General features: G+C 45.7%; 1 protein-coding gene across 4 annotated transcripts in view; it reads left to right on the forward strand.

Annotated features, from left to right (window-relative positions):
* Positions 1 to 12,634, forward strand: part of ccdc88c (coiled-coil domain containing 88C) — a 257,529-nt gene that overhangs the window by 160,723 nt on the left and 84,172 nt on the right. For all 4 annotated transcript variants that reach the window (XM_059648946.1, XM_059648947.1, XM_059648948.1 and 1 more), the window contains 5 exons: positions 2,058 to 2,245; positions 3,403 to 3,484; positions 4,634 to 4,792; positions 7,375 to 7,521; positions 8,488 to 8,632. In XM_059648946.1, coding sequence (XP_059504929.1) covers positions 2,058 to 2,245; positions 3,403 to 3,484; positions 4,634 to 4,792; positions 7,375 to 7,521; positions 8,488 to 8,632 — 721 coding nt within the window. The remainder of the gene's footprint in view (positions 1 to 2,057; positions 2,246 to 3,402; positions 3,485 to 4,633; positions 4,793 to 7,374; positions 7,522 to 8,487; positions 8,633 to 12,634) is intronic.

Here is a 12,634-nt window from a genome sequence, read left to right on the forward strand (position 1 = left end):
TGTTCTTGGGGCTGCATTCATTCAGGCAAGTGGGGAGTATTCCATCACACCCCTGACTTGTGCCTTGTGGGTGGTGGACAGGCTGTGGGGAGTCAGGAGATGAGTTACTTGATGCAGGGGAGGTGCCAGGTCGTAGCTGTACAGGAACAATATGGCTTGCCGCATGGAAAGTGCTCGACCACAGGTCTTCAGTACTATCGCTGGAAAGTTACCAGGGCCCGTAGCTTTTGCAGCAGTCAGCACATTCAGCCATTTTTAATATGTGAATCAGATTTGCTAAAGCCTGCTGTCTGTGATGCTGGAGATGTCCGGATGGCTATTCATAACATGTGCAGAGACTTCCCAGTGCTCTTTGAACATAGAACATAGAACATAGAACAGTACAGCACAGAACAGGCCCTTCAGCCCACAATGTTGTGCCGACCATTGATCCTCATGTATGCACCCTCAAATTTCTGTGACCATATGCATGTCCAGCAGTCTCTTAAATGACCCCAATGACCTTGCTTCCACAACTGCTGCTGGCAACGCTCTCCATGCTCTCACAACTCTCTGTGTAAAGAACCCGCCTCTGACATCCCCTCTATACTTTCCACCAACCAGCTTAAAACTATGACCCCTCGTGCTAGCCATTTCTGCCCTGGGAAATAGTCTCTGGCTATCAACTCTATCTATGCCTCTCATTATCTTGTATACCTCAATTAGGTCCACTCTCCTCCTCCTTTTCTCCAATGAAAAGAGACCGAGCTCAGTCAACCTCTCTTCATAAGATAAGCCCTCCAGTCCAGGCAGCATCCTGGTAAACCTCCTCTGAACCCTCTCCAAAGCATCCACATCTTTCCTATAATAGGGCGACCAGAACTGGACGCAGTATTCCAAGTGCGGTCTAACCAAAGTTTTATAGAGCTGCAACAAGATCTCACGACTCTTAAACTCAATCCCCCTGTTAATGAAAGCCAAAACACCGTATGCTTTCTTAACAACCCTGTCCACTTGGGTGGCCATTTTAAGGGATCTATGTATCTGCACACCAAGATCCCTCCGTTCCTCCACACTACCAAGAATCCTATCCTTAATCCTGTACTCAGCTTTCAAATTCGACCTTCCAAAATGCATCACCTCGCATTTATCCAGGTTGAACTCCATCTGCCACCTCTCAGCCCATCTCTGCATCCTGTCAATGTCCCGCTGCAGCCTACAACAGCCCTCTATACTGTCAACGACACCTCCAACCTTTGTGTCGTCTGCAAACTTGCTGACCCATCCTTCAATCCCCTCATCCAAGTCATTAATAAAAATTACAAACAGTAGAGGCCCAAGGACAGAGCCCTGTGGAACACCACTCACCACTGACTTCCAGGCAGAATATTTTCCTTCTACTACCACTCGCTGTCTTCTGTTGGCCAGCCAATTCTGTATCCAAGCAGCTAAGTTCCCCTGTATCCCATTCCTCCTGACCTTCTGAATGAGCCTACCATGGGGAACCTTATCAAATACCTTGCTGAAGTCCATATATACCACATCCACAGCTCGACCCTCATCAACTTTTCTAGTCACATCCTCAAAGAACTCGATAAGGTTTGTGAGGCATGACCTGCCCCTCACAAAGCCGTGTTGACTGCATTTAATCAAGCCATGCTCTTCCAGATGGTCATAAATCCTATCCCTCAGAATCCTTTCTAACACATTGCAGACGACAGACGTGAGACTTACTGGTCTGTAATTGCAGGGGATTTCCCTATTTCCTTTCTTGAAGAGAGGAATTATATTTGCCTCTCTCCAGTCCTCAGGTACGACTCCAGTGGAGACCGAGGACGCAAAGATCTTAGCGACTGGCGAAGCAATTGCATTTCTCGTTTCCCAAAGCAGCCGAGGACAAATCTGGTCCGGGCCTGGCGAGTTGTCAATCTTAATGTTTGACAAAATTTTCAGCACATCAGCTTCCTCTATCTCTATCCATTCCAGCATGCACACCTGCTCTTCAAAGGCTTTGGACCTGGTTGAACAAAGAAGGCAGAATTATGACCCTTGTCAATATTTTCTTTCTGCTTTGACAGGTAATTGTGGAGCTCACCCAGGAGCGAGACTACCTCCAGACTCAGCAGCAGCTTCCGAGTCCTGTAAAGTCCTCGAGTCCTGAATATTCAGCTCGGACCAATGGCAACCTGAGCAAAGAGGAGAAGCAACACCTAGCAGTGGACCTGGCAGACGCCAAGGCGAAGCTCCGTAGAATCAGACAGGAACTGTTAGTATCCACCAGGACCTGCTTCCCCAGGCCAGCCTCAACCCCACCCCACCCCACTCAGACAGGCAGAGGCACGCAGGTGTGCGCGCGCAGAGACATAAATAAACCCAGAGAGGGACACACATGCCCATGCTCACACACTGAATAGGACGTAGCTCATGGTGACCACACTCACCTTGTTGCTGTCGGAAAATAAAGGGTCTGAGCTGCACCCTGGTGACTTGAGCTCATGTACCACAGATGTGGACTGGCTGATAATGGTTCAGCTAACCTGCTTCACAGAATTAGGTATCAGAGCTTGACACTCCCCAATCCATCTGAAACGGTCAGACTCCCCACCCCAAAGAGGTATGCAAAATCAGGTGAGGCCATAATGGACGTAGATGCCTGTAAAATTCCTCAAATCTAGACCAGGAGAATGCTCCAACTGTTGTTAGTTGCAATACCTCCCTTCTGTGCTGAGAGACTGCTGCACTGTCAGATGGGTTTGTGATCTTCCGTCTGCCCCTCAGACATGTCCATAAGATCACACAGCACGAAGATAACTGGGGCATTTACCCTAAAATCCCCAGCCAGGTGTTTATATTTCAACCATGCTTACCTCTATTCAACATTGCATCAGTGACAATAATTCAAAGGCACTTAATTAAGAGCAGAAAGAGCTACAAATATTTGGGAAGCTAGGCTGCGTGAACGTAGGGAGAAACACAGTAAAAGTTTCATATCGAGGACGTTCTGATGGGAGCTTAGAAGCTAAAACCTGGGCTGTTTCTCTCTCCGCAGAGTCAGAAGTCACACGACACCAGGTTACAGTCCAACAGGTTTATTTGAAATCACAAGCTATCGGAGCGCTTCACATCTGTCCTGGGGTTAAAATCCTAGAATTTGCCTCCTAACAGCACCATGAGTATACTTGTAACACAGGGTCTGCAGCGGTTCCAGAAGGCAGCTCACTGCTGCCTTCTCAAGGGCAATTAGAGATGGGCAATAAATGCTGGCCCAGACAACACCCATGTCTTGCTGAGTAAATAACAACAAGATTGTCCACTGCGATGGAATTTATCTGCAAGCAATTCTGAAAATTCTTTATGGTGGGAGGGTGATGGAGTTTGAAGGAAGTCGTTCACAAACATTGGCTGGTAATGTGTTTCTTCTAGGGAAGAAAAGGCCGAGCAGCTCGCTGACTCCAAGCACGAAGTGGAGCGTCTTGACGTGGAGTTACAGAGGTTGCGGCAAGAGGTAAGGAGAGCCACTCGTGGTTCCTGCACCAGGCGACGTTCAACGGAATCTCTCTTCTGTCTCCGAGTCAGTGGTTTGTGACCCTCGCCCCACCCCGCCCCGAGACTCCCCGCAGCAAATTCCAGATCTAAGCTAGCAGTAACTGTGAAGGCACACACAGTTGCAGTAGCAGCACAGCCTCATGATGCTTTGACCCATCTTAAAGAAAGACCACGCTGAATGTGGGTCAGCATTACAAATGCAGTATAAAATATGCAGCATCCCTTTTCCAAAAAGCTCCACTCCCACTGCGTCCCAACTAACTTAATCACACAGGTCAGCAGCTATCTTAAAACCTACCTCTAACCTTCCCTTCAATTACCTCGCTTTTCACTTTGAACTATTACCCAGGTGACCAGTGACCCTGTGATACCTCGTGAAATATTTCACTAGTTCCATACCATTTACAACAATTTTGGGATTAGAGTAGTTAGGTGCTTGTTTGTAACCAGACCAGACCTGACTCGATGGGCCAGAAGGCATTTTTCTGTGCTCTATGACGCTATGACAGCACAGTAACAGCTCATTCAGCCCGGTGGGTCCAAATCAATACTTATGCTCCAAACAAGTCATCTTCTATCCCGTTTTATCTCACTCTATCGTAGAAGTCATACAGCACAGAAACAGACCCTTCGGCCTGACTCATCCACACCGATCATAATCCGAAACTAAACAAATCCCCCCCCAACCTGCATTTGGCCCATATCTCCTGAAATCTTTCCCATTCATGTACCTGTCCAAATGTCTTTTAAATGTTGTGATTATATCTGCATCTACCACTTCCTCTGGCAGCTCACTCCCGCACATGCACCATCCTCTGTTTAAAAAAGTTACCCCATAGCTCTTTCCTTTTCCCCCTCTCACTCTAAACCTATGCCCTCTAGTTTTGGACTCTCCTTCCCTGGTGAAAAGGCCTTATCTATACCCCTCCCGATTTTATAAATCTCTATAAGGTCACCCCTCAGCCCCCTACACTCCAGGGAACAAAGGTCCCAGCCTATCCAGAGCCTCTCTTTATAACCCAAACTCTCCAGTCCTCACAACATCCTGGTAAATCTTTTACCAAGGGGAAATGAAAGTTAACAACAAATTCCTTTGGATCTTGCACAGAACATGCAGCTGACCACAGAGGCACGTTCAGTCAGAGCGTATCGGGATGAACTGGACTCACTGAGAGAGAAAGCAAGCAGGGTCGACAGGCTGGAGAATGATCTAATGCGATGCAGGGAGAGGTTACATGATGTGGATTTCTATAAGGCCAGAATGGAAGTAAGTTGCACTTCTTAATCCCTTTCAATTACAGCTACAGATAGCGACACCACTATTAACAGACAGATTAAAAATAATAACAGAAATTGCTGGAGAATCTCAGCAGGTCCGACAACATCTGTGGAAAGAAAACAGAGTTTATGTTTCAGGTCTGGTGTCTCCTCTTTGGAACAGTCTGAGGAAGGGTCGCTGGACCCAAAACATTCACTCTGATTTCTCTCCAGTGATGCGGTTTGGTTTTTAACTCCTCTGATTTGTATTACATATCTGTTCTCCACTTACCACATCTTGCTGGAGAAATCACCCTGCACTTCCCAGGAGAAACTTCTACAGCTTTGATGTTGTAGTTTATCAAAATTCTTAAGTTGACTCTGTAAATGTTTGCTATAATGTGCTGTTTAAACAGGCTTTATTCTATAAACTTTAAACTTTGGACAGTTTGATTTGAGCCTTGCTCTGAATCCTACCTAATCTCCAACTCTTTGGCTCACATCATACCTGTGCCACTAAGCCAATGAATTCCACATCCCATAGTTCTGCAATTTTGTGCCCTTCATTAATTTCTCTAATTCCCTTTTGAAAGTTATACTTTCCATTTCATGCAGGGGATGTTGACATTGTTGGCATTTATTGTCCAGCCCTAATTGCCCCTTGCGTGTTGCCCTCAGGCTGACTGTGACTGCGTTTAGGAAGCGACTGATGTGCATTGGTAGAAGGGGTCTGGAGAGAGATGCAGTGGCTTTGTTGAGGTCTGCCCTGAGCAGCTCTGCAGTGCGGGGCTCTGTACTGTGCAGGCAGTTCCTCGGGATGCATGGGGAGACAAACATTGACTGAGCCTGGAGGAGGACCATCAGCTTGGCGAAAAATGGTCCTGGGCCTGCAGCTGCCAAAACTACCATGGAGAAATATTCTGGCTAAGCGCCTTTAGCCAAAGTTACTGTGGGGCTGGAAACTGCAGCCTCTCGTCGGGCTGTACTTTGTGAGCATCAAGAATATTGAAAATGTATTGTGGCACCTGAGGATGGAACATGGTGCAGAAAGGTTTTTCTCTTGTACTTTCTGTAAGTTTCAGTTTGAAGTATTTTGCCTCTTGGCTGTGTGCCTGATATGGAATATATATTGTAAATATTAAGACAATTGTAATTCTGTTGAGGCACGTAAGATTTGAGCAAGCAGTCTGGAGATAAGTTAAATTTCATTGCAAATTCTGCAATTGTTTTGTTTTCAAGTAAGAATGTTTTGTGATATTTTTATAAATTTTATAAGTAGTTTTGACAAAGTTCAATAAAAGCAGATGCATGATCCATTATATGATTTCCCTTACTGTGGCTTCAAAGGGCAGGACTGACAAGTGTCAAGTGACATTTACGCCACACAAATGCCAGGCTATGACCATCACCAATAAGAGACAATCTAACCACTGCCCCTTGACATTCAATGGTGTTACCTTCACTGAATTCCCCACTATCAACATCCTGGGGCTTATCATCGACCACAACTCAACTGGACTGACCGCATTAACTGAGTAACTACAAGATGAGGTCAGAAACTAGGAATACTGCAGTGAGTAACTCATCCCCTGACTCCTCAAAGCCTGCCCACCATCTACAAGGCAGAAGTCAGGAGTGTGATGGAATACTCCCCACTTGCCTGGATGGGTGCAGCCCCGACAACACTCAAGAAGCTTGATACCATCCAGGACGAAGCAGCCGCTTGATTGGCACCACATCCACAAACATCCCACTCCCTCCACCACCGATGCTCAGTAGCAGCATCTACAAGATGAACTGCAGAAATTCACCAAAGATCCTCAGACAGCACCTTCCAAACCCACGACCACTTCCATCTAGAAGGATCAGGGCAGCAGACGTATAGGAACACCACCATCTGCTGATCCGCTCCAAGCCACTCACCATCCTGACCTGGAAATATATCGCTATTCCTTCACTACTATCGGGTCAAAATCCTGGAATTCCCTCCCTTAGTACATTGTGGGTCAGCCCACAGCAGGAGGGCTGCAACAGTTCAAGGAGGCATCACACTACCACCTTCCCAGGGGCAACTAGGGATGGGCAATAAATGCTGGCCAGCCAGCGATGCCCACATCTCGCAAATGAATAGGAAAAATAAGGATGGTATAAAGGCTGCCAGCATTGTCAGTGCCAGTAGATAAAATTAGTCCAAATATTGACTATCCTGAGCTGAAATTTAAATCTATAACCTCAGCCAGTTCTCCAGTGCAGCATGGAGGATGTTCTACATTGTTAGAGATGCTGGAAACAAAAATGGAAATTGCTGGGAAAGTTCAGCAGGTCTGGCTGCATCTGCGGAGAGAAATCCAAATTAACATTTCTGGTCCAGTGAGCCGCCTTCAGAATGATTCAGTGGACATCACCGCTACACCACTTCCTCCACGAAACAGTAAAAAAGTTTCTACAAAATTCTCCAGCATTGGTGTATAAATACTCTTATAAAATGTAGTGTTTTTTTTAAATGCAGTACTTTAATTGACCTGGAGTTGACAAGGCTTTGGCAGTTGATTTGAACAGGGTCTTGAAAAATTTGACTTTTCCTTTCTCCAGGAGCTTCGTGAAGACAATATAGTTTTAATTGAAACGAAGACCATGTTGGAAGAACAGCTGATCATTGCACGGGCACGATGTGACAAGCTGCATGACCTTGAGAAGGAGAATCTTCAGCTCAAATCCAAACTACAGGACCATGAAATGGCAAGTAATATTCCACATTAATGCAGGGCTCTACGACACAATCCCCACTACAGTCTGTTAGCCTTTAGAATGCTTAACGATGAGCTAACTTCCCAGTACTGAGGTTGTTGACTGGGGTGTTGTTAAAGAAGAGTATGTCTGAAAATTTATGTCCTCTGATGGGTCCCCAGAGCTCAGTTGACTGCCACAAAGTCACCATGATATGCTTGGTCTGTACTAAATATGGCTCAAGCCCTATATAAAACCACAGCATCCCTACAGCAGGCTATTTGGCCCACTGAGTCCACACCAACCCTCTGAAGAGCACTCCGCCCAGACCTACACTCTGACCTGCCTTTCACTTGGCTAATCCACCCAACCTACACATCCCCTGGACACTATGGGATAATTTCACTTGGCCAATCCACCTAGCCTGCACACCTTTCCGACTGCGGAAAGAAACCGGAGCAAGCCCTCACAGACGTGGGGAGATGTGCAAACTCCACACAGACAGTTGCCTGAAGGTGGAATCGAACCTGGGTCCGTGGGGCTTTGAGGCAGCAGTGCTAACCACTGAGCCACTGTGCTGCCCCAAATTGCACTTTCTGTTAGGCATGAGTACCCAAGGTCCCACAATCAAGCTGGTGGATAGTTAAATTACAGATAAGCTGTTATCTAATTGTATGATAGAATAGGCTCTCAAGGGCTGAATGGCATCCAGTATTGCCCACTGAGGGGCCACCTTTGAGATCTCCCAGATGATTCAGTGACGCTACAGTCAGAATTCTCACATCCTACAGCAGGTTCAGATTGTCGACACATCCCTGTTGGCTGAGACTGGTTAAATGAGCACAATGCCATGTGCTTTCAATGATCGGCTCCAATAACCAGATCTGGTGAGAGGAGGCTGGGCGCTGGCTACTGGGCTCTGGCTGAAGGCTTGAGTTTCAGACTATTAACATGGATCTTTGTGTCCACTTCCTGCAGGATCGTGAGGCTGATCGGAAACGCATTGAGGAGCTTCTTGAGGAGAACATGGTTCTGGAAATAGAGAAGAAGCAGAGTATGAATGAGTCCGCACACCTGGGCTGGGAGCTGGAACAGATGTCAAAGAGCACTGACCTTATGGACGGTGAGTATTAGCCCGTGTGCCCCTGGCCTGGGAGAGAAACCATGGCGTCTGGTGCTTTCCCTGTCTCTGAGTTCCATATCTCTCGTTCTCTCCAGTCACAGTCGAGTTGAGTTGTTTAATTTAGGATCAGCAAAACCCCTTCACTTTAGTAGCCTATGCCTCTCAATGGAGACGATTGAAAGATTTCATTATGCTGCATTACAACTTCTGTTTGGACAAGCAATTCCACACAGTCTGATTGTTCATGTTGTTCAGCTAGCTTGGCTTCTTTGAACCTGCCCCTCGGCCTGGAGTCAAATTATTTTTAATGGCTCATTTTGAGACTTGCTTGAGGGCCACCATGTGGAGGGGCTGCAAACATATGAACATGTAAAATAGGAGCAGACATGGGCCTCGAGTATAAGACCCTAGCTGATCTGCATGTGTGTCAAATTCCACAATTTCCATCCATCCCCAATTAAGCTTTGATTCCCCTGTTTATCTCCACCGTAAAACTATTCAATAACCCTACTTATACAGCCTTCAGAGGCAGAGTGCTCCAATATCCCTCAACCCTCAGAGCCGAAAAGAAATCCCCTCATCTCTGTCTGAAAACATCAACTCCTGTTTTTAAACAGGGCCCCCTACATTTTAAGCTGACCCACAAGAGGAAGTGTCGTTTCCACTCCCACCGTAACAAGACAGTTCAGGATCTTGTACACATCAGAAAAGTCGCCCCTCGCTCTACTAAAATGCTAGTGGAGACAAGCCCAGTCTGTCCACCCTTTCCTCATACGACAACCTGCTTGTGTTCAGTATCAATCTGTTATACCTCCTGTGAGCCACCTCCAATATATTTATATCCTTTCCTTAAATAAGGAGACGAAAGCTAAACACAGTATTCAGCATGTGGTCTCACCAATACCTTGTGTAACTGAAGCATAAAGTCTTTACTTTTATATTCACCGTCTCTTGTAATAAGAGAAAGTGTTTCATAAGCGTTCTTAATAACTTGCTATACCATGTTTTAACTTTCTCTGATTTGTGCAGTACAACATCTAGATCAATCTGTGCGTTTGAATTCTGCAGCCATCATCCATTTTAAGTAGTATCTGCTTTTTTCTATTCTTCTGATCAAAGTTAACAATCTTACATTCTCCATATTATACACCATTTGCCAGATTTTTGCCCGCTCAGTCAACCCATCCAAATCCATCCAATTGCTCTATATGTCCTCCTCACCATGAGAAATGGGAACACAAGTGGGCCGTTTGGCCTGCTCCACCAATACTATCATACCTATACTTATGATTCCCTCATGTCCTTTACAGAAAGAAACTGATATCCTTTCCTGGTCTGACCTGCATGCGACTCCAGACCCACAGCAATGCTGTTGACTCTTAACTGCTCTCTGGGCAATTAGGGATGGGCAATAAATGCCAGCCTAGCCTGTGACGCTGTCATGTGTATAAAAAAAAATCTGCTTTTCTTCCTCTGATCTAAATCATTGATACAGATTGTGGTAAATTGAGACCCACAACACAACACAGATTCTTCATGAGATGGCAAATAAAATTCCAGATGGACAATCATTCTGAGAATGGACTAGAATTTAAAAATAAAAGATTAACTTGAAAATGAAACATTAAGCTAAAGCCGCAGTAGCACATTAAGCCAGCATTCACCTGCAGCAATGCTCTTTGAGAAAAGAGAATGTATTAAGGTTTCTTTGATGCAAACAGCCCTTTGATAGACAACATCTTTGATTGATCTTTGAGCAACTGCTTGTGGAATGCGAAATGAACAAACTTTCCCTTCAGCAATCCCCGATCAGGGAGAAGCACTTAGTTGAAAGTTAGATCTCTGCAAAAGGATTTTTTTGTAATTCTGAAACCAAGCAAACACTTCAAACTCTGCAACAAAAGGCTCTTCAGAATGGCAAACGCTTTTCCTTTCAAAGCTCCATCTCAAAATAGCCTCAAAAACAAAGTTGCTGGAAAAGCTCAGCCGGTCTGGCAGCATCTGTGGAGGAGAAAACAGTTAATGTTTCGGTTCCGGTGACCCTTCCTCAGAAGAGTTTTCCAGCAACTTTGTTTTTGTTCCTGATTTACGGCATCCGAAATTCTTTTGGCTTTTATTCAAAATAGCCTCTCCTTGTTCATATTTTTGTGCCACTTGGGTACAAACATGTAGTTAGAAAGAATAACTTGCCTGGTAAGAATAAACGTGAATTTGCTGTTTATTTTTATCCCTTCATGGGATGTGGGTATCACTCATGAGCGTAGCATTTACTGCCTGTGTATAATTGCCCTTGGGAAAGGTGGTGGTGAGCTTCTTTCTTGAACTGCTACAATGTTTGGCGTGTAGGTGCTCCCAGAGTTAGGGAAGAAATTTCAGGAAATAGACCCAACGACACTGAAGGGTCGGCGATGTATTTCCAAGTCAGGATGGTGAGTGGCTTGGAGGGGAACTTGCAGGTGATGGTTTCCCCATGCACCTGCCTCCCTTGCAGTGCTAGATGGTACTGGCCGTGGGTTGGTCTAGAAGACCCTGTGTCATGTAGTTGGTGCACACTCCTGCCACCGAATGTTTGTGGGCGTGGTGCCAGTCAAGTGTGGGCTGCCTTGACCTCGATGGTGTCAAGCTTGTTGAGTGCTTGGAAGCTACTGAGGGCACTGGCTAGTCAAGGGAGGGAAATCAGAGCCTGGTTTGTGGCACCATAAGTGGATCAACTGAACAGGAGAGACAGAAGAAGAACATAGAACATTACAGCACAGTACAGGCCCTTCGGTCCTCGATGTTGTGCCAACCTATCATACCGATCTCAAGCCCATCTCACCTACACTATTCCATGTACGTCCATATGCTTGTCCAATGACGACTTAAATGTACCTAAAGTTGGCGAATCCACTACCATTGCAGGCAAAGCGTTCCATTCCCTTACTACTCTCTGAGTAAAGAAACTGCCTCTGACATCTGTCGTATATCTTTCACCCCAATTTAAAGCTATGCCCCCTCATGCTCGCCGTCACCATCCTAGGAAAAAGGTTGTCCCTATCCACCCTATCTAACCCTCTGATTATTTTATATGTCTCCATTAAGTCACCTCTCAACCTTCTTTCTAAATGAAAACAGCCTCAAGAAGAGGTGACACTAGCGGGTTCATCAGTGAATGTAGCGGCCAGGCTTTTCTCTGGCAGTGGATGTGTAACTCCAGGATGGTATCTTGCCCCTCAGGTACCAGGGTCCGTGATGCCACAGAGTGGCTACAGGGCATTCTTCTGGGAAAGGGTAAACAGCCAGCCGTAATGGTTCATGTTGGTACAGGTGACCTAAACAGGAAAGGGAATGTGATCTTGCAATCAGAATGTAGGGAGCTTGGTAAGAAAATAGCAAGCGGGACGTCAAATGTAATAATCTCCAGATTACTCCCTCTGTCAAATTCAAGTTAGTACAGAAGTAGGAGCATAAGGCTTTAGATTCCTGGGACACTGGGATTGGCTCTGGGGAAAGTGCCATCTGTACAATTTGCATCCGAATCGAGCTGAGACTGAGTTCTTTGCAGCGTGTTTTGATGTTGGGGTGGCTTTAACCTAATTTAGCAAGGGTGTGAGAACCAAGAGAGAATAGTAGAAGGTTCACAAAATACTTGGCAATACATTTAGCAGCAGCTGAGTGGGTAGCAAGTTAAAGTGAAGTCAGAGTAAGAAGGAAAGTCTGAATTGGGTTTTCGTGCATTTATGCACAGGCACAGAGTAAAGAAGGCTGGGGAATTACTGGCTCCAGTTGCTTTGCAGAAAAATGATGATGTGGCTATTTTCCAGATCAACGATGGTGAGGCCAATGAATCTCGAGGGGCAATGGTTAGATTCTCTCGTGTTGGAGATGGTCAGTGCCTAGCACGTGTTGTAATTGTGTAGATGATGTGATTTTATTCCGAGGAAACTTTTAGCAACATCTGCTGAGTACTCCCTCTGCCAAAAGTATAGATTTCACTGTGCTATCTCCCTTGACGATAGCAAT

Source organism: Stegostoma tigrinum, chromosome 10 (genome assembly GCF_030684315.1).
Source record: "Stegostoma tigrinum isolate sSteTig4 chromosome 10, sSteTig4.hap1, whole genome shotgun sequence".
Taxonomy (NCBI): domain Eukaryota; kingdom Metazoa; phylum Chordata; class Chondrichthyes; order Orectolobiformes; family Stegostomatidae; genus Stegostoma; species Stegostoma tigrinum.